This window comes from Phragmites australis, chromosome 18 (assembly GCF_958298935.1).
Source record: "Phragmites australis chromosome 18, lpPhrAust1.1, whole genome shotgun sequence".
Taxonomy (NCBI): domain Eukaryota; kingdom Viridiplantae; phylum Streptophyta; class Magnoliopsida; order Poales; family Poaceae; genus Phragmites; species Phragmites australis.
The window spans coordinates 24668517-24690812 of NC_084938.1; the positions used below are offsets into that span (position 1 = coordinate 24668517).

The 22296-nt window shown below is 45.8% G+C and overlaps 2 protein-coding genes and 1 non-coding gene across 4 annotated transcripts; all 3 read left to right on the forward strand.

The window, feature by feature from the left end:
* The first annotated feature begins 1469 nt into the window (after positions 1-1469).
* Positions 1470-4957, forward strand: LOC133898893 (BTB/POZ domain-containing protein At1g55760-like). 2 transcript variants are annotated; one of them, XM_062339701.1, is made up of 5 exons: positions 1816-1950; positions 2358-2461; positions 2869-3026; positions 3404-3519; positions 4201-4957. In XM_062339701.1, the coding sequence occupies exons 2-5, from the start codon at positions 2361-2363 to the stop codon at positions 4801-4803; spliced, it is 978 nt and encodes a 325-aa protein (XP_062195685.1). In that variant the 5' UTR covers positions 1816-1950; positions 2358-2360; the 3' UTR covers positions 4804-4957. The 2 variants fall into 2 exon arrangements, with proteins under 2 accessions (XP_062195684.1, XP_062195685.1); XM_062339700.1 differs by lacking the exon at positions 2358-2461 and having other exon boundaries at positions 1470-1950.
* Positions 4958-8933: 3976 nt separating this feature from the next.
* On the forward strand, positions 8934-9007 carry TRNAI-AAU (transfer RNA isoleucine (anticodon AAU)). The gene has a single exon. It is a non-coding gene; the product is annotated as a tRNA-Ile (tRNA).
* A 2643-nt stretch (positions 9008-11650) lies between these two features.
* On the forward strand, positions 11651-16054 carry LOC133899183 (probable galactinol--sucrose galactosyltransferase 1). Its single transcript, XM_062340149.1, has 13 exons — positions 11651-12060; positions 12616-12866; positions 12961-13051; positions 13192-13240; positions 13324-13415; positions 13508-13615; positions 13731-13865; positions 13962-14372; positions 14460-14601; positions 14692-14759; positions 14854-14988; positions 15077-15294; positions 15400-16054. Exons 1-13 carry the CDS (start codon positions 11870-11872, stop codon positions 15771-15773), a joined length of 2265 nt encoding a protein of 754 aa, XP_062196133.1. The 5' UTR covers positions 11651-11869; the 3' UTR covers positions 15774-16054.
* Positions 16055-22296: the final 6242 nt, after the last annotated feature.

Sequence of the window (22296 nt, forward strand, 5' to 3'; positions counted from 1 at the left end):
CTGCAACATCAGGCTTCACGTTTAGCTGAGCTAAAGACTTTTTGATTTCTAGCTTTTCTAGTTTTTGTCTTCTGGCTTTTGATATTTTACTGTTAGTTTTTGCAAAATTTGTTTAGTATACAAAATTTAGTTCAGTAGATTTGTATTTTAAAATTCTTTTAATATGATTTTGATTTTATAGCAATTAATAATATATTATAAGAGAAAATTAACGGTCAAAGTTTATTTTTGATGACTGTTTTAAAACACAATATGTCCTATATTTTTGAACCGAGAAAGTAAATACATATCATTTTGGATAACAGTTGTTTTCACCATATAGCTCTGATTATTATTTTCTATTTAAATATATTTACAAAATCTGTTGAATCTATGATATTATAAAAGTATTTTTTAAAAGATAAATTTACACATATAATTTTAATATTTCTAAACTAAATATTTTAAAAACTATTATAAGTTAAAGTTTTAAAAAATTGATCAAACCTTTTTCAAAATAATGTGTATTATGATCTGAGAGAGTAACAGAGAATATGACAGCAAGAAAGGCTTATGAGGTTCTTCGTTCTTATTATTTCTGTCATGTTCATGTGACAATGGCCTGTTAACCCCTGCGTCTGGATTCTCTGCAGTGATGCTCACTGCTTGCTTAGGTTGCATGCAATACAAGGCATAAGTGCGCGGTTTTTCCTCGGGAAAATATTAGATTTTGCACCCAAGAAACTTTGCCCCCTGACCGGGCAGTGCGTATCTCAGCAACAATAATTACGTTCTTGATTCTTTCCCTCCTTGTTTAATCCAACTTGCTGCATGAGCCTCAGCAAGTGCTGTGGAAAACGAATTCAGGAGGAGAGGTGGGGAAGCAAGGGCGACACTTTGATGAATTCTAAAGTCAAGAGAAAACAAATCTTTCAGTTAAAAAAAGAACAAATCAAGGGTCCATAGATAAAGGTACTAGATAGATACATACAGGATACTTACAGGCGCAGAATAATCGCTCTTCTGCGGCCAGTAGGTGACCATCATTTTCTGTGTCTGTTCTGAGAGCATGCATCTGCATGACCAAATCAACAAATTCATGAACAAAGGATGAAATGATCATTGCAAGTGTAAACCTCTGCAAAAAAAAAAAAGTACTAAAAGGGTTGGAGTAGTTCCTAAGATAGAGTGGAAGCGACAGGGCTAAATACTATGAGTTTGTTAGACAGAGCTTAGCGTCAAGAAGTTTTTAGCAAGATATATATAGCTCTACAAATTTACGAAGCTAGAGTTGAAACTGCGTGTACACTAAAAATATTTATATAAGTCAACTTATTTACATTTTAAATTAAAAATATATACTTACATCACTTTATATTTATTACAAACATTAAATTTAAATTGAATCTAAAAATCAGAGCTCTATAAGACAAGCAGATAGATAGGCTAAAAGGGGACAGGCAAATTATCAAAGCGTTCACCATCCATCTTCAGACTCGCGTAGAAGTAAGCTAGTTTCCATGCCATTGCGTTGCGTGGCGAATTAATTCTCTCTCCATTCCACCACCATATAGCCGCCACGGCGCCACCCCACACACCATCCACTCCGTTGCACCCGCCAAGAACCGGGACAAGCAAAGCAACCAGTCCCACCAGTTCTTGGCGCGCGCATCCGTCGTGTCCAATCAGGTGTCTCGGTGGTGAGGTTGAGTTCTTGGCGTTGGCTCTGTAGAGTAGTACATGAGGGGGTGTGGGGGAGGAGGGAGGAAACCTGGGGAAGGAGGCGGGGGAGGCGCTGGGGCTGCTGGGCTGCGTCAATGAGGTGGTGGCGGCGGTGGCGGCGACGTGGGGGGCCATGACCGACGGGGCGCGCGTGGAGGCGGCGCCGAGGCTCGCGCAATGGCGCGTCGACGCGCTCCCCTGCTACACCTACCGCAAGTCCCTCCCCTTCCGCATCGGCCTCTGGAACTGGTCCGTCTCTGCACCACTGAGCATTCATCCCCTCCCCCTCTCTCCAGATTTGATGCTGCTGCTGGGTGCGAAAGTTTGAAACTTTGGGAGCGATTAGTTTAGCTGCTTTTGCTCTGTGGTTCGTTGCAGTCGTTTTGAGTTGAATTTGGCATGAACTTTAATTTTTCCGTTGGGGGTAATCTGACATGGAAACGCCTGTGCTTGTGAATCCTGGCTCGTTGTTGTTTTCATCAATTTGAGGTTCCTGGAGGTGGTTTACGAGTCCAGGTATTGTCAGTCTGCCTGTTAGTGCAAAGTGAGTGGAGAAGTAGCAAATTACTTAGATTATTTTCATTCTCTGTTTGGTATTGTAGTTAGTACTTCTGAAACAACTGAGCTATTCAACTGTGTGGTGGTTTTGATTTCAGTAGATGTTTGTGTTTATCCGGTTCAGACTGGAAGAAGTTCAGTTTCTTTTTCTTGGGAGCACAGAAGCATGGCTATATCAGGAATATCTGATGGCGGTTCCAGTGTAATAGTTTTTTCAGTTTGCCACCTTGTTCATTAATTTTGGATGCTTTTTTTAGATAATGCTAATTTTGGATATATCCGCTTTAATTCTATAATTCAAAGCCAAGACTGGTGAACTTCCTTTTAGTTAGTTTTGTATACATTTCTTCACCAACCTATATTTAGTCACATATTTAGTCACACATTTGGTGACTTGGCTTGGAACCAAAGATATTTCAGACAAAAGTTTCACTTTCTTGAACACCCGCTTTTAATGATTCCTTTCCGGTATTACTTAGAAAAAAACTTTGATTAATTTGTATGCTTCCTCAAATTTGTGAAAGAAATAAGGTCATCCTCCCACTCTGACATATTTAAAATCATCAAGAGTTCTTTCACGAACCAACTTACTCGTCCTGCGATATGCAGGTACCTATGTGTGGAGAGAAACAACAAGCAAACTTGTGTTAAGCTCTTTGCAGAGAACTCAAACTCTAACAAGGATGCGCCTCCAGCCCCAATAGCTTCCTTTGTCACCAAACTTCTCATATCTTTTCCTCCTAATCAAAAGACCATAGTTCACCCAGGTAAGTTTCTTCTACTAATAGAGGCTCTCTGCTATTCTCTCCCTGTGATTGTGATGAACGTTATCTTGATGTGTCCAAACAATAGAGATATGTTTGAATTTACCAATGTGTAAGTTAGTCATTTTGAAAAGGAAAGGAACACCAGCAGGCAGCAGTTCGTTTGGCTACAATAATATATGCATAAATTGAGTAGCACACACCAAGCAATACAAAATTTTATTTTATTGAACATAGAAATGATCAGTCAGGTTACAAACTGGAGGCGTTATTGTGATTTCAAGCTGAGTTCTGCTCACTAATCAGAGTGCACAAAGCAAGTGTGGAGTGACGGCGTATGTTACTTATTTCCGACTAACAACTGAATTTCAAATATACAGGAATTTTTGACAAGCAGCTGAAACACGACGGTTTTGTGTGGTCAATTGATAGTACAGTTACAGGCAGATTTGTGGTTGAGATAGAGTTTCTTGACCTGAAGGTTGCAGATCCATCTGTAAGCTCTCACTGTCTTATTCTGTTTTATCAATGTTTGGTACAACAACATTATTAGTTAGTAGGGTACGTGGAGTGACACCCTTGAGTCACCTGAAATAATCTTGGACATGCTCATAGTCATTAACATGGCACAGAAACTTTAATAGCTGCTTTCGTGCGTTGAAATAAACAACCCCTGATCTGTGAATTGTCGTTGGGTTGAAATTATGTGTGATGTCAGTATCACATTTGGAGATGTTTCGTCAGAAAATCAGAAGGTGTAGTAAGCATAACAGAAACCTAAAACAGACATCTGCTGTCAGTTGTCACTCAAATTCGACCTAATATCAGAACAATACTACCTTTCTTTGTAACTAAAGTTTGCAAATATTACAAGTAATGATCCAAACTTTTTCTGGTTCGCCAAAAAGAAAAAACTACTGATATCATCGACTAACAACACCCTACGAGACGGAGGCAGACATGGTTACAGTACATTTTAGGAGAGCAGAGCCAGAGCTTTGGTCCATTAACCAGGACACTTCAATCAATATTCTACAAGATGTACCAAGTGATATATGTCTCCTTTGTCCAGATCAGTTACTGGAAGAATTTCACTGACAAGAAACAACATAAAAAAGTAATCTGTATTCACCTCTTGTGCTTGTGTCTCGCCTCATTTTCCTGAACTGCATTTCAGGGTGGTGAACCAGCCTCGATTTGGTTCTCCCAGCTGATCAAGCAGTCTTCAGACAACACCGCACTTTCAGCCCTCGCTCGGATGCTGCAAGAGGACATCCTCACCGATATCACGATCAACGCCGCCGACGGCAGTGTAAGAGCCCACCGCGCGATCCTGGCGACGCGTTCACCCGTCTTCCGGAGCATGTTCTCGCACGACCTCAGGGAGAAGGAGCTCTCCACCGTGGACATCTCCGACATGTCCCTCGACGCGTGCCGGGCCTTCCTCAACTACATCTACGGCGACGTGCGCGGCGAGGAGTTCCTCGCCAACAGGCTGGCCCTCCTCAGGGCCGCCGACAAGTACGACGTCGCCGACCTCAGGGAGGCGTGCCACGAGAGCCTGGTGGAGGACATCGACACGGGCAACGTGCTCGAGAGGCTCCAGACCGCGCATCTGTATCGGCTGCCGAAGCTCAAGGGCAGCTGCTTGAGGTTCCTGGTGGATTTCAGGAAGGTGTACGAGATGCACGACGATTTCAACGTGTTCCTGCAGACGGCGGAGAGGGACCTGGTGGCTGAAGTGTTCCATGGTGTTCTTGAAGCATGGAGCGGGCGGTAAGAATGCTCGTGGCATGTGTACATCTGGGTGGATTCTTAGTTGCTTCAGAAGCACTGGTTGGAGGATTCTTGCTGGTAAAGCATGTAAATATACATACAGTACATACGTGCCAGTAATTGGCCTGAAATTTAATGTGCATACCTTGATTGGATTCTGTTCGTATCATGTGGAAATCTAAATCTAATTCTTGCATCCTACTTCACGTTTTGGAACTCATCTGATGACCTGCTGCTTGGCTCCTACAGATAGGGATGACAATGGGTTTGCCCCTATCGGGTTTTGACCGCCCACATCCGACCTGAACCCTAAAACCCGATCCAGTTCTGAAACTCAAATCGGGTTCAAAATCACCTCCGCCTGTAGCCCCGGCGGGGACCCGACATCTGTTGGGGACCAGGAACCTCCGCTCCCTGCGCGCTGACCCGCCTCATACCCCACCTACTCCTCATCCCCATGGTGTTGGCGCACCTGCTCATACGCGGGATCCGCCCGCCGTGCGTCTTCCCCACGCCTCTTCCTTCCTTCATCTGTCTTCTTGCTCCCGGTCTTTGGCTCTCCGCCCACAAGTCTCGACAGCATTGCGGTGAGGCGAGCCGAAGTAATAAATCAGCATCCCACAAAATCTCGACAACAACGACGCAATGGTCGATTGGAGCTTGCCTCAATGGCTCGATGGCCAGAGCAACAAAACATAGGTCGAACCACAAGGAGAAGTGGAGGGGATACACATACATAGAGCTCGGCGGCCTCCTATGCGCAATCTTGACGGGCGGCACGACCAAGGCAGGGCCTTCGGTCTCCTCCTTCCTCTGCGCGCAGCGATTGGGCCTCTAGCCACACTCGTATGGAGGCTCCATGGTTCCGCCAGGTTCTTTACCTGCGCACCACCAGCAGGGCCCAATGGACGCCAGCAGGGGCTTCGCCCTTTTCCTCCATCCTCCCTACCCAATGCGACACGTGAGCAGACTGGCAGAGGGAGGGTCGGCCTAGAGCGACCGAACGTGATGGGGAGGAGGCCAGCTCGGGGCGACAGAGCGGGCGAGCACACCGGTGGATTAGATCTAGTTGTGGTATGAGTTGTGAGTGTCTTGTACGACGGTATTTTGTGGTGAGGTCGCACAATATCCATATATATAACAATATAAATATAAAAAAGGAGAAATGATAGGGGAGGCTTGCTTTCACTGGGCCGCAACAGCCCACGATGCGACCCCTCACTTCACCCTGGCCGCTGCTTTTTTTTCTCTGGGCTATAGCATTTCGGCCCGAGCTCTCTCCCTTCTGGCCCCAGCAAGCCCAGGCCGGCCCATGCTTATTTCCTTCCTCTCGGCAGCAGAAAGCAGGCCACGTGCTTTCTTCTTCCTCTCTCCCAGTATCGCAGCACAACAGCCGCACTCTGCATGCCTCTGTCTCCAAGCCAAACCACCAGAGATCCTCACAAATCCAATACAAAGTGCAAGGGAAAAAATTATCTAGAAGCCCCACGTGAGACCAGCATCCGATCTCCAACCGAATCATGATTTTAGCTCGACCCAAATCCGATTCAATCTGCCCCAACCGAATTTATGTTTATCTCCAGGCTTTGACCAAATCAGATTGAGCTCCGGCCGAAAATCTCCCCAAATCCTAACGGTTTACGAGTTTATCTCTGCGTCCGGGGCCTATATAAGAGAGGAATCGATCTACAGATTAGAGGAGGGGGGCGCAGATTGGAGGAAGGGGCGGAGCCCTTGTGGTGTCCCCCGGGGAGAAGAAAAAAGGGGCGAGGCCCTGCTGCTCGGGCGGACAGCCGCACGAGCCGCCATGTTGCCGCGGCCTCTGTGCGCTGCCGCCCTGCCGGAGTTCTTGCCTGCTGGCCGCCGCATCGTGTTCTTGCTACCACCGGCCAGGCTTCGTTGCGCGCCGATGAGTGCTGCTGGCTGGCCTCTGACAGTGCCACCATCGTGCCGTAGATGCTTGAGAATTCTCGTACTCTGGCCATGCGTTGGTAAAGCCCTCGCGATAGTCCTGCCGTCATGCCGCCGGTACTCGCCGTTGTGCTTGTATGAAAGCCCGGCCATGCCATGGTGGTTTCATCCCTGCTACGTGCACGCGTGCGTCATGGCCGTTGTCTTGATTATGGCCGGCCCGTGTGTTAGTGTGCTACGCCATGATTGCTGATTGCCCGGTCGCCGTTGTGTTGTTGCCATCTAAACTTCGTCGATGATGGCAGACCTGAGGCCAGGCCATCTGTCGTGTTCCCTGCGGAGTCCCTGCCATCACCGATCTGCGCTCCGGGTCGAAGCCCTGCCGCTGCTCCATCGCTTCACCGCTGTCATCGACAAAGTCGTCTGCGTCGCCCCGACGAACTTCTCAACCGCGTGGAGCACGTTGCCGTGGCCGCGCTCTAGGACAGCTGCCACGAGCTTGATCTGAACTATAAGCTAGAAGCAAGGAGCAAATACGAAGGGCTATACGTACGTGTACATGATGAGAATCATGAGATGGATACACATGCAAGCTACGAGATAATCCAAGCCCACGTACGTGATGGCCTTTGGAGCCTTGGCATACATACGTATACGCATGTAGCTGAGTGGCCGTACCAAAGCCTCTCAGAGAATAAATTCGTGCTACAGGATCATGCATGTACGCAACACCTTCTATACATGCAAGTACAGCGGTAGTACGAGCCAACATATGGCATCAACTTGCCTCCAAATGAATCCATACACGTGTATGAAGGTTACGTTCTGCATGTATCTTTAGCTCGTTGAGGTTTTGAAGTGGCTGGCTTCTTTGCTAGTCCGGGCTGCTAAAGGCCGATATGAGCAGCTGCTGGTCTGCCATCACCACACGGCCCCAAATAGCCTCGCAACGCGGCAGCCGGCTACGTGCGGCTCGTTCCTATTCTATTAGCTTGATCGGTCCTCAAAGCTCTACTGGTAAGCCTATCTATATGGCAACCGTGAGAGTTTCAATATCGCCACCCTTGAAAATTTGGCAAACCCAGTGCCAAATACTCTCACATCCATACCATGAGACGAACCAGCACCCGAATAAGTGTCATGCCAATGATCTCATGAGCCTGCACAAGGAGAAATCTCCTAAGCATTGCATGAGCACAATCCCACTACCATCATACATCCGTTTATCCGTATCGTCAAGGCCGGTGTACCATTTGAAGTCTCCTCATTTTCTCCTTGACTGATGAGGTTGGGACTTTCCCTCTTCCATGGCTAACGAGGTTGGAATTTCTTTGTTCACGACCAACGAGGCCGAACACTTTTTAAGACTTCATTATAGGATCCGCATGATGAGGTCATATATCTTTTTGCTAGAGGCCGACGAGGCTCTGGCACTCCACATTTCATATATTCCGTTTATGCATACTTGGGGAAAGCTCTTATTTTGGAGACGACGATCATCAAGCGTAGCTTAATTGAAGATATTCTGTAGTCCAAAACTGCAGATGTAATTCACCGGCAGCCTCACAAGGCCACGGGAACCAAGAGCCATGCAATTGCCAGTTGATTTAGTCATATGTACTTGGCGTAGTGTGAGGCACGGGATTGTGCTTTGTAATTCTATGATGAATGAATAAAGTGATGTTTCCCCGTATTTTACATTTGTGTACTTATTTAATTCGTATACGATGGTGTACTAGTACGCCCGTAATGCAACATTCAAAGTTATACATATACAATTCGACGCAAGTTTCCCTTGTGCGAAACAGGTCCAATGAAATATTGGAGACGGAGACACAATTAAAGGTGTGGGACTTGGATTTTCAGACCCCGCATGTGCCATATTAGACCTAGACCTAGAGTCGACTCGGGTCGGAGACACAATTGACTCTTTTTTTTTTGCGAAGAAAACGGCATTGACTTTGTGTAGCCAGGAGAGGAGGGTACTGAAGTGTCTCCCCCTTCTGCTCAGCTAAAACTATGCAAAAATGACCTGTGAAATTTTGGTCTGATTCCAGTATTCCAGCATGGTATCATCAGGTCGCTTTTTACACTAGTTTACTCGAAGACGAAGTGCAAAGGTAGAAAGAATGGACAACAGCATTGACACTCCGTCCAGTGTAGTGCTGGAGTCCCTGAAGTGTACCGTTTTATTAGCATTAAATAGTTTGGTAGATAAAAAATGGCCTATTAGCTCAGCTGGTTAGAGCGTCGTGCTAATAACGCGAAGGTCGCAGGTTCGAGACCTGCATGGGCCAGTAGTTTTTTACTTCATTTTTTTGCTTGGAAATGCTTTCCTGTTCTGTTCATTTTAACTGACTGTACTGTTCACCACAAAAGTTCCTGATTTACTATCTGAGCCCTTACGGACTTACATTAGAAATCTTTGGAGAATTAGATTAACATATTATTCATTCATGTCAGAGCTATAGCTTCTGGTTCAGTTCATCACACATCAGTACTCGTGAAAATTACTGTCGAAATCATGACACCCCTACAAGCTACCATACTTCAAATTAATCGTACAGATAAATATAAACAACTAAATATTTTTTTCAATAAATATTACCCCTCTTAATCTACTCTCCTCAACCTACTATACGACTCTGCTTACCCAGTCCCAGAAACCAAACCCGCCCCAGGTTTCAGAGGCGTCGCTTGCATTGCATGTGACTGCTGATGCCAACGACGAGCGCACGTGTGCCTTTGGAAATTGGAGGCAACAAACAAACCTTGTGTCACGCATCAAACGTCCCCAGCTCCCAAAGTTAGATGATATACCGGATCATATACCCGCCGCCCTACCACCGGTCCTGAGCGAGCGGCCCGCGCACTCTGGACGGTGGACGCTGCACGCTCGCCCAGTGGTGGTACCAATCTGAGGATAAAATGGACCGCTTCGCTTTTCCGCCGAGATTCGTTGATTTTTTTATTTTATATTTGTTGGTGTCACCCAGTGTGAGCTGACAGCAAGTATCGTCTGATACGGTTATAGATATTTATCTTTTTTGTTTTTTTTGACTAAGTAATTATTTGAGTGGAATTTTTTAAGTTAGATGATAATATTCTCTGCGTCACATATTTTTTTAAAAAAATATTACTATTTTAATAGTTTTTTGAATTTTGAGGACATTATAATGCAATATTTTTACTTTTAAACATATCTCTGTTACTCATCGTCCTTCAAACGAACTATATGCGTCAAAATTTGTAATTTTTTTTAAAAGAGACAGATGTATTTGCATTTTTATTTAAAATAAAAAATTCGAGATTCGTTCCCCGGCGCTTCAATCGTTTCCCAGCCAGAAATATCTGCGGCTCGGGTCACGCGGTCGCCGTGCGCCGCTCGAGCTGACGTGGCGAGCCAAAGGTCAGCGCCGCCTGACAGGGATCCTATGTGGAGTGATGAAGAGTGAAAATGGGTGGCGAATTTGGCGAGTTATGCGTAGCTGTTTCAAACACGGAATCCATTATTGCGGATTTGATTGGCTCCACGGGAGTTTGAGTTGACCCGAGACTGATTATAGTTCGTGCTTCATGATCTACACATCTTTGTCTGAGAAAAAAAAAGAGAGTAACAACTAGTGATGGCAATCGGACATTACGAGTATAGGTAGTGTTTTTTTTTTTAATATCCGTACATGTGAATTTTAGTTTGCCTGTAGTATACCCGTGAACGCCGTGGACGAAGAGTGGGGAACAAATCCGTCACTCGCGGGTACTCGTTGCCCGCAGGCATACCTAATTACCTGCGGATGGGCGATGGCTAGCAAGATCTGAGCGAACGAGTAGTGAGTGACGGGATCTGAGCAGACATGCAGTGGGTAGGGAAGCACTTGGGAAGCGGACCAATGGAAGGGCAGTGCTGCGATGGGGCTCTCGAGCGGTGTCGTGGTGGATGGACGGTGGCGCGGTAAGGTTTTCAGGTGGCGACGCGTGGATGAGCAACAGACAGTGGAGGGTCAATGCTGTGGTGGGCGAGTGGTGGAGTGACAGTGCCGCGATGGGGCTCTCGGGTGGTGCCATGGTGGACAGGACGCGACATGGTGGGAATCTCGGGGCGGCACGGTGGACGAGCGGCGGACGGCGAAGGGTTGACGTTGTGGTGAGGCACTTGGGCGGTGGACGGTGGAGGGTCGATGTTGAGGCGGGGCACTCGGGCGGCGGACAACAAAGGGGCGACGGTCGGCAGACAACGGAGAGGGGTGTTTGCTGCGGTCAGATCTGGTTGGAGATCACCGCACGCCACCCTACAACGATGAGTCGTTGTTGATGCCTCCATCGATAGCCCTCCGTCTGAGAACTACCGCCCTCTGTCCACTCTCACGGTCACCTCGATGGTTCTCCTCGGGTGTCTTTTCGAGTTTGAGCGGAGAGGAGAGAGAGAAAGAGACTAGGAGATGAGAAAGACGAGAACATAATGAGAGAGGGTAGAGAGTTTGTGGAGAAGAGACAAGACACTGTATCAAGCGTGGTTGGATTCGGAACTTAGACTGACATATCAAATATATAGACGGGTAAACGGGTGTCACAGGTATAAGTAAGTCTTACTCATACCGGCATCCATATACGCGATGGATAACGATTTGTGCCTACGAACGTACCCGCGGACAACAAATAATAAACAAATTCAATCCTATTAAATATTTACTCGTAGTTAAATAGGTAATACTGTCATTCCTAATGACAACTCTAACTACCTACCAATTTAGCACGAAGATTTGGCATTCTGCGTCATATGTCATTAATACATGTGGTCTCGTAAGTCAGTCGGAGAGATACACTATTTTATCGAAATACCGATGTAAATAGCGGCGGCCGCACAAACCAACAAGTATGATCCCGTTTCCCTCTCCTCGAGTGAATGGACACCATGCAGGCAACAAAAAGCTTCGAATTGAAGAGACAACGAGGGGGCGAAGTTGCAAAAGCTCCCCGCCCCCAGCACTATATAACCGGGGAGGGGAGGAGAGGAGAGGGGAGTGGAGACGGACCAAAGCTCATCGCCGTTGCGTTAATCCTTGGCACTTCACTCCACTCCACAAATTCCGATTGCTCGGAGCTGTCGCTCTAGATTTCTCGAGCCTCTGGGTTGCCGATTCGAAGGTTGAGGGGCGGAGATGACGGTGGGGGCAGGAATCGCGGTCCAAGACGGGACCTTGGTGGCGCTGGGGGCCAGGGTCCTGACGGAGGTCAGCGGCAATGTGCTCGTCACGCCGGCCGCCGGGGGAGGCCTGACGAACGGCGCCTTCCTTGGCGTCCGGTTGGCCCCCGCCGGCAGCAGCAGCGTCTTCCCCGTCGGGAAGCTCCGGTAAGCGCGCTACTCTTCAGCTTTGTTCGCGTTCTGTTCTTGGACGCTTCGCCAGTGTTTTCCTCTTTCGTTTGCACGAATGGAGATAATATTGTCAGAGTGTGCGGTGAACTGTGCATTTCATGGTCTAAAAAGGATTGTTCTCTAGATAACTGGTAAATAGTAATTGTTGGGATGCCAAGCTTCAGATGTCTAGATTTTCGACATTTCCCTGTCAGGGGCAACAGTGAAATTTCAACATTGCACTGCTTTGTTCTTGCTGGAAAGATTACTTTTGTAGTTATGTTCCTATTTTTCTTTCCCATCCTTATAGTTCTTCTCCCAATGGGAAGAGAACTATCAATGAACCACTTGTTTTTTCTTTTTAAAAAAAGAAACAATAGTAAAAATGAACCCCTTGGCTGGCCACATCAAATTCTTAATACTACTTGATTAAAAGAGGAGTTTTCCAAACCATGACACAAAAATAACAGGCTTGAAAGAAAAAAATTTGTTAACATCAACAAAGGAATGAGGGGAAAAGAACTCTGAAATCACAGTATGCTCCTGTTGCAGAGACCTGCGGTTCATGTGCACGTTCCGGTTCAAGATGTGGTGGATGACGCAGAGGATGGGCTCATTGGGCCGTGACATCCCCTTTGAGACACAGTTCTTGATTGTCGAGAGCACCGATGGATCGCAATTCACTGGCGATGGTACCGATCAATCTGCGGTTTACACTGTCTTCCTTCCGATATTGGAGGGCTCATTCCGTGCTGTCCTTCAGGGAAACGCTGATGATGAACTGGAGATTTGCTTGGAGAGTGGTAATTGAGAGAACTATATAAATAACTCTTCTTTAACTTGATAACAGTTGTAGTATGATGAGATATAATAATATTCTTTATTACAATAATATAGGAGATCCAGCTGTGGAATCCTTCGAAGGCACCCATCTGGTTTTTGTTGGTGCCGGATCGGATCCGTTTGAGGTCATCACAAATTCAGTAAAGTAAGTCAATGTCTTCACTCATATATAATCTTATTTTAGTCCATTATTTTGCGTGTTGTGTTACCTTTTTAGCTTTCCGATTCAATTTGTCAACAACTTTTTTCTTGCTCGCTGAAATAACATCAATCAACTTCTCACAGAGCTGTTGAGAGGCACTTGCAGACATTCTCTCATAGGGAAAAGAAGAAGGTAGTGAAAAGTTACTTGGAGAGCTGGAATCTGCATTTTGGTTGCTTTCAGTTTCGGAGTTCTTAACTTTCAACTTGCTGCAGATTCCAGACATGCTAAACTGGTTTGGCTGGTGCACATGGGATGCGTTTTACACCAATGTTACCGCGGGAGGAGTGAAGGAAGGATTACAGAGGTACTTACAAATCTCACACCATTTCCCCATTACTAATTTCTACCACATTATAAGTATACTGAAACTCCAACATATCTCTCTTGTATTTTCAGTTTTGAAAAAGGTGGAATTGCTCCTAAATTTATCATAATTGATGATGGATGGCAATCAGTCAGCATGGACCCTGCTGGAACTGCGTGCTTAACTGATAATTCAGCCAAGTAAGCAGTCTGGACGCATTCATATTTCATGCTTTGCCTGTCATACTTTATCTCTATACGAAGGTTATAGGGCTTCAGTTCTAATTTCTGGTATTCGCCTACTTTCTGTCTATAGCTTTGCAAACAGGTTGACTCATATTAAAGAGAACCACAAGTTTCAGAAAAATGGGAAGGAGGGTCACAGGGAAGATGATCCAGCAAAAGGCCTCGCGCATGTAGTCAATGAAATTAAAGGGAAACATGAGCTGAAGTATGACATCATTCGATAATTTGTTGCCTCATTCAGTTTACAAATGACAATTTTTTCGAAGTTCATCTTTCTGACATATTGTGTCAAACAACTCAGGTATGTATATGTATGGCATGCCATTACTGGATACTGGGGTGGAGTCAGGCCAGGTGTTGATGGAATGGAGCACTACGAATCGAAGATGCAGTACCCTGTGTCATCTCCGGGAGTTCAGAAAAACGAGCCCTGTGATGCTTTGAACAGCATAACGACTAATGGCCTTGCCCTTGTGAACCCTGAGAAAGTATTCAGTTTCTACAATGAGCTCCATTCTTACCTTGCATCTGCCGGGATCGATGGAGTCAAAGTAGACGTGCAGAACATCCTCGAGACACTAGGTGCTGGCCATGGGGGAAGAGTACTGCTGGCTAGGAGGTATCATCAAGCCCTGGAAGCTTCCATCGCTAGGAACTTCCCCGACAACGGCATAATATCATGCATGAGCCACAACACAGACAACTTGTACAGGTAAGCTTATGCTGCTCCTTGGAAGTATTGTTTGGTGCAATTACCTGAAATTGTGAGGTTATTCACATGTCCCCGCTCTTGCTAAAGTTCAAAAAGGAGTGCAGTTGTGAGAGCCTCGGATGATTTCTGGCCCAGAGACCCGGCTTCCCATACTATACACATCGCATCTGTCGCGTATAACACTGTCTTTCTTGGAGAATTCATGCAGCCAGATTGGGACATGTTCCATGTGGGTATCTGTAGTTTCTTCTGCTCCCTCGATACAATGAGTCCACTCATTCCCTGACTGCTAATGTGCATTTTGTTTCCATGCCACCAGAGTGTTCACCCGATGGCTGAATACCACGCCGCAGCCCGAGCGGTCGGTGGTTGCGCCATATACGTTAGGTAAGCAGAAGAAGATTGGGAAGTATAGAATGCTCTAGTTTGTGATGTGATGAATCGTTTGCGTTGACTTAGATGTTTATTTGTGATTCTTCAGTGACAAGCCTGGAAACCACGACTTCAATTTGCTGAAGAAGCTTGTGCTTCCTGACGGATCGATCCTGCGCGCCACACTCCCCGGGAGACCAACCAGGGACTGCCTGTTTTCTGATCCTGCTAGGGACGGCAAAAGGTTAGCAGTAAGCTTATATCTATTTTGCTTACTAGTCGATGTGCTGATGCCACGCTGAAACTATTCTGAAACCATTTCATGCTTGCAGCATTCTCAAGATATGGAATCTGAATGAACACTCCGGTGTTATTGGCGCCTTCAACTGCCAAGGTGCTGGTTGGTGCCGAGTAGGGAAGAAGAATCTCATCCATGATAAGCAGCCCGGGACAGTGACTGGTGTCATCCGGGCACAGGATGTGGACTACCTTGCAAAGGTTGCTGACCACAACTGGAACGGCGACGTGATTGTGTATTCGCACATAGGAGGTAGATCATCATTTCCCCTGAATTATTGCCAACAAAAACAGTCCTGCCTATTTCATCTGAACTACTTTCCGATCACTAACAAGCAATCTTGTGTCCATTTTTTAGGGGAGGTGGTCTACCTACCAAAGAACGCTTCCTTGCCCGTGACACTGAGATCGCGCGAGTACGAGGTGTTCACCGTCGTCCCTGTGAAACACCTGCCGAGCGGCGCCTCCTTCGCGCCGATCGGCCTGATCGGAATGTTCAACTCCGGCGGCGCGGTGAGGGAGGTGAGGTACGGTGAGGACGACGCCGACGTCGAGCTCAAAGTGCGCGGCTCGGGAACCGTTGGAGCTTACTCCTCAACGAGACCGAAGAGCATTGCTGTCGATTCAGGGGCAGTTGAGTTCTCATACGACGATTCATGCGGCCTGGTTACTTTTGAGCTCGGCCTGCCGAAACAGGAACTCTACTTGTGGACTGTTTCGGTAGAGTACTGAGATCGATGCAATGACAAGTTCGGAAAGTCAAAATCCAAAATTAGATAATATATATGAGTGTATTTATCAAAATAAATAATATATAGTCGTATTTATGAATTAGCATCCGTATTCGGCATATGGTGTACCGAAAATTCATTTTCAGTATACGGTGTATCGAAAAAGTCATTTTCGGCACACAGCGTGCCGAATACGGCACTGTTGCCCGTATTCGGCACATCGTGTGTTGAAAATGCCTATTTTCTGACAAAATTATTATTTTTACACGTGTTGTTATTTTATGTAATTGCCAAATATGGTCGTGGCTGTGGCTGGCTGCGATTTCATTTTGTCATTTGATACTGGTATGTTGTTATTTCATGTAATTGGTAACTTTCATCTAAATTTAAAATTATTTGCTAATTTAATTGTCATTTTATGCCGGTGTGTTGGCACTTCATGTAATTAGCAAATTTTAACAAAATTTAAAATTATTTACCGGTGTGTTGTCATTTCATGTAATTGTCAACTTTCAACAAAATTTGAAATTATTTGCTAATTTAACTGTACATTTCAAAATACGTGAGAAAGAAAGCATGTAGTCTCTAAGGCGGCGGACAACCTTAACACTTAGGTATGTTTGAACATGCACAACATTAACCCTTATATCATTGATCATCTCAAGATGATGGTGAAAAGTGACGACGTAAATTAGCGAAAGAATACCAGTTGTGCCAGTCAAGGCTATCAGGGTAAGATGGTTGTCGTCTCCGGGGTGGTGATTAGAAGTTGTGAGGATGGGTACAAGAAAATCCAACATCATCTTCACGGTCATCACGGTCCTCCGGAGATGGAGGCCTCAGAGGGAGGGGTCGAGGTGACATGAAATCGTCGTCGTCGTCATCTTAAGCTATCACGGTAGGAGCACGTCTTATTTCGTTGTTGGTTAGACACCATGTCGATGTGGTGTGTGAACGTCCTCTTGTAGTGTTCGTTGAACCTTCTCCTGTATGGCTGGTGGAATGTCGAGGTATTGGTGGCATGAAATCATCATCCGCATTGGTCTCGTCATTTTCAGGTAGAATAGTAGAGGGCGCTCTTGTACCTCTCAGATTCGCTGATCTTCGTCGTCTTCTACACAAACCAGGTATCACACCCCCGCCGAAGAGCATATGCATCACCAAGAAGTGTGGGATTTGTTTGTTGATCAACTCTGCGTGTTCTAGGAATGCCTAACGCAGAAGAGGAGCATTCGAATCAATGACAATAAGATAAGCAGGGTGATCAAATAGAAAATGACGAACCTGTATGTGGGATGCATACTAGTCGGGCAACATCGCCATCCTTCTTTGCCTCATACAGAAATCTAGCAAAGAAGGATGGTCAGCTAGTCTGAGGAGGTTGTGTCCACTGACAGGGCTGGAAACTCAGTGTACACTGCTCGGGACCAAGAGCCTCTGTGAACTCCTTGGCTTCAGCACAAGAACGTAGCACATGATGGGTCGCAGACGAAGGTGCGTCTCATGATTGTGCCTCACGGGTATTGGACGAGCGTCTGCTGTGTGAGGCACGGGATGGGTCCATGACTGGTACGTCGTACCCCCTCGAATGTGGGGCACAACCACCTAGACCATGTAACGCGGACAACAAGCGAGACCCTCTCGTCCTCATGTAGTCCCGGAGAGGGTTCTGATCCCTCCGCGTTGATGACCCACTTGCTTCCCCACATGCTTGCTCCGCCTGCGTATACATTTCGTATCCCGCTTCAGTCTGTATTTGATGAGGGTCATGTCAGTAATACGGATGTGTAACTAATGAAAATTGTTAGAAGTACAACATCACTTACCACCACATGAAGAAGACACGCACGATCCTCGGAGAAGGGTCTGGGGGCCGACGGTGCGAGTCAGTTGAGTAAGGTGGCCCGCGTGCGGGAATGGTACCACAAAAAGTACTCCCAGTACGTGCCGTCGTTGTACTGTCCTACAGGAACGACGACATCCACTGCACCTGACTCTGTCCACCTGTTTATGTGCTCCGCATTAATCTCAAACCAGTTGGGGATCTAGAGCTGTAAATGGTGTAGGAACTCTGAAATAGAGCCCATCTTCTTTAATCATTGGGTTGCGGCACACAATCCTTTATACGTAGCAACCAACACAACAGGTTCCCAACTGTAAGATGTCGTCTCGTAGGGACGTAATGCGAGTTGACCTGCTAACCATACAATATGAGGAAGTACATAATCGTCTGTCGTGTTGCAGAACATGATGCCTCCCAGCATGATTAACAAGTACACCTCGTAATGCTGCATAATTGTAGCCTCGTCCACATCCGGTGGATATGGACCAAACTGTGGTAGTCCATGAATCCATGACGTGGAGAGCCCAACATCCTTCATGTCATATTGCACACCAAACCTACAAGATGTAGAGACTCAATAAAGCATGAATAACACTAGAATATATAAAGTGCATTACATAACAAATAATTATCTGGCCTAAATATAACTCTTCCACTGCTCCTTTGCTGGTCGCGAAAGTACTAACGGGGTGCCCCTGATCGGTAGCTCGGTCAGCATGGCCACATCCTGCAAAGTTACAGTCATCTCTCCACAAGGAAAGTGGAACGTGTGCGTCTCAGGACGCCAGCGGTCGACGAGGCCTATGAGCAGTGACACCTCGATCGGCAGGAGGGGAGTCCTGCCACCGCCCTCCATGGGAGCTCCGACCATCATAAGAGCGAACGGTAGTAGTCCTGCCCATGCGAGTGGCTCGTGGAATCGAGTGTCTAACTCCTTAATCTTGTGCACACTCCTGGAACACAACAGAACCAACTGCAAAGGTATTCAATATATTTATTGAGTAAGTAACAAGTTATCAGGGCATTTGGAAATCATGTATTATTGTTGTACCTGTTGCCTTGTGAAGATCATCCTTCCCCTGTTGTTCTCATCGTACCGTAGCTGAAAAAGCTCGGGAAGATGAACGTGAGACATACCAATGATTTCAAACCTTATGGTTCAATAAAAAAATAACGTAAGACATCAACTATTACAAAATAGGTACAATAACTAATAGGTGAATAACAATTTACAATATAAACCATGTCTACAATTAACTTCATAAAACAAATTAAATTGCAACAACTCTAATACAATACAGTTCGATCATAGCTGATAGTTTACCACCGGGTCGGACAAGTCCTCCTGTCATGGCCAGATTGTTTGCATATTTTGCACTTACGTAGGCCATCAACAGCATCTGCTGCATCCATGTCACCTTGCAGCCTTGGGGCCTTTAGGCCTCCCAGGATCAGTGTGTTGTGCTCTGGGATAAGGTACCCACTTAGACCCTTGATCGCTTTGTAGCTGCTTCCGATGTTGAAGGAACGTATCTTTGGAAGCTATGTGCTCCTCAATGCATCGATCGTGAAGTAGGGTGATATGTATTGTGATCTGTCGTTGCCGTCCATATCCTTGCAAGCAGCAAAGACATGAGAGCACGGGATATGGTGCAGTTTTAGTTTATTGCATGTGCACTTCACCTCGTGATGACCAATTTGACATTGTTGCACGGTGTCCCCCGCGCTATACCCTGAAGTGTACCAGTGGTGATACATGACCTCGAATTCATTATTGGCCCGGTCGTAGATCCTAGTTTGATAAAAGTGTGCCTTATTCCTCCTTTTTCTGGATATGATTTCCTCCACCTTAGGTGCAAACCGCGTGCTGCACTACATTGCAGCTATATCATGGTCTCGAAAGTAGTTAGCCGTTCTATAGAATGTGAGCTCAATGATGGCACACAACAGGAGGCCGCGTATGCTTTTTAGGACATTGTTGAACGTCTCCACTATGTTCATTGTCATGATTGTATACCTAACATCAGAGACAACAGTTTTAGATAGGATATTTGCATAACTAAGAGTAAAATACGATCATTGAAACGCTATGTTCTAACCTGGCATCGTGAGTATCATGGATTATGGCCCAACACTCCGCCGACTTTCCCGCTATCCACTGGTTAAACGTAGCACATGAATTGATAATGATGGTTTGGCTCCCCATCATTTACGTCCGCAGATGGTCCTCATGTGCTTCCTGCTCTGCCATCATCTTGCGAGTGGTCTCATTTAACTCTTATCATATCTCGTTGAGCTTCGCCTGCTGGTTCTGAAGACACAACCCTTTAAATCTCTTTACAAGACCCTTGTTGTGGTACCTTGAGTACAGGTTTGCACCCTAGTGTCGCTTGCACCACCTTCTCTCCACATCAGGTCATGCAATGGAGTAGTTTGTGCTATTATGCAGCACGTCTAACGCATGCAAGAGGCCCTTTGTTACAGTCTAAGATGATGCAAACTTGTTCTATATTACCAACGACACGTGTCCTTACCAAGGTGAGGAACCACATCCAACTATCATTGTTCTCACTCTCAACCATTGCAAACTCGAGATGAATGATCTGATTATTTGCATCCGCTGCCATCGCTATCATAAGGTTACCATGGTACTTGCCGCTAAGAAATGTGGCATCCACATATACAACCGGCTTGCAATGTCTGAAAGCTTCGATGCATTGGGAAAAAACCAGAAAAATCTAATGAGGTATCGGTCAATGCTGCTGTATGACCCATCCTGCAGCGTGATCGGCTCATCCGCCATGGCCCACTGAGTCCCTGGATACGTCATAGCAATGTTCTGCAGCAGTCTCGGGGCATAGTTGTAAGACTCTTCAAAACTTCCAAACAACACCTTCAACGCCTTCTGGTTCGCTCGCCACGCGGTGTGGTAATTGATCAACATACCCGTCTTAATTTGCACCTCCTCCATAATGGATTTTGGCGACAAACATATCTTCGTACCAACAAGGGTGATGAGGAGTTGGGCTATGAACCTCGCATCAACGACGTGGCTCACATTCCTAATAGCCTATTCGCTGCATGTATGTGGGGTGTGTCTACTCAGCACAAAATAGTTCTCGTATTTTGGCTTATGTGCTCGTACGAAGTAAGGACAATTCGGGTGCTTGATACACCTGACCTCATACTCTGTAGTGTTAGATCGGGCGCACTTGTGGTCCCTTCTTGTGATTACAGCACAATTGCCGATAAAGTGGATGACCACTTCCCTATTCTGAAATCGTTGTCCCACCCGGATATCGCTATTCTGGTATCCCCATTTAGATGGGGTGTTATACTCAACGATGGTACAATTTAGCAGCCTAGCACCATGAAAGTACTGGATCGCCGACACTGAGTCATCGTTGTCAGCACCTTCTTCATCCCCGCTGCCACCAGCTTCATCATCCATGCATCCTACATCTACCTTAGTAGGGTCCACTTCAGGTCCCTCTGTACTGGAACTACCCTCCCCGACATGCCCTCCCTCCTCATCATGCATCACATGATGGTCTGATACTTTCACGCTAATCACCACTTCACCTTGCATCAGTCGTGATACTATGTTTACGTACACCCTCATTTCAAAGTTCTCCTCCAATACCTTACGTGAGTACAAAGCCCATGCGTTGCTCCTTCTCAAATCGAACAACGTATAGACAATGACTGAGCTGTTTGGCACAAGCCGTGGCTGCACACCCTCTAGGATAACATTAAAGGACTGCTGGTTCACACGCAAAATGCTCATAATATGTGATTTTAAGCCATCTAGATTAATAGATAGCTCAACCGTACTCTCTACCATGCAAAATAGCGGGACGTTCTCAATAATAAATATGGATAGTCATAGCGTCTCTTCTAAACAAACGTAAATAGGCAAATAACTACTTAGATGTATGTACGATAAACAACTAATTACACCATATATTAACCTAAGTGATAAAGCTAATTAATCAAATTAGTTCTGTTAATTTGCTTCAAAGCTCCATTTTTTCTCTCCTCTTTCATAAATTCATGCCTGTGGCGGGATCATAACTCCCATTATCATGCCTATGACGGGATCGTAACTACTTTTTGTGACGGGATCGTAACTCCGGTTATCATGCCAATCGCGGGATCATAATTGCAATTACACTATGTTAAATTCTGTTACGAGATCATAATTACTATTACAAGATCATAAATTATGCAAATACTTTACGTACTCTAATTTATCAGCTTAATACCATTTAATCAATATATTCAACAGAATAAATACTCTACTTACTCTAATTACATTTACTAATCTAAATATTAATTACATACATAATCTACGTACTTACTATTATGAAAGACAGTCCTCTCCTTGCGCTGCTGCTCGGTCTGGCTGCTGCTGCTCCTCCTCGCTGCTCCGTTGCTGCTAAATGCCGAACACTGCTACTCCTCCTCTCCTTGCACTACTCCTCCTCGCTGCGATGCTGCTGCGCTTCTGCTCGACTGTTGCTATGCAAGCTCAACTGCTGTTGCGCTCCTACTCGCGCCATTTTATAGGCAGCGGAGCATGCAAATGCCCGGCCGAAGGAATCAAGTGGAAAGCACAAACGCGCAAAGAGTTGGCCGGCCGAATAAAGCGGAAAGCGAAAAGGAATAAAATTTAAAGCAT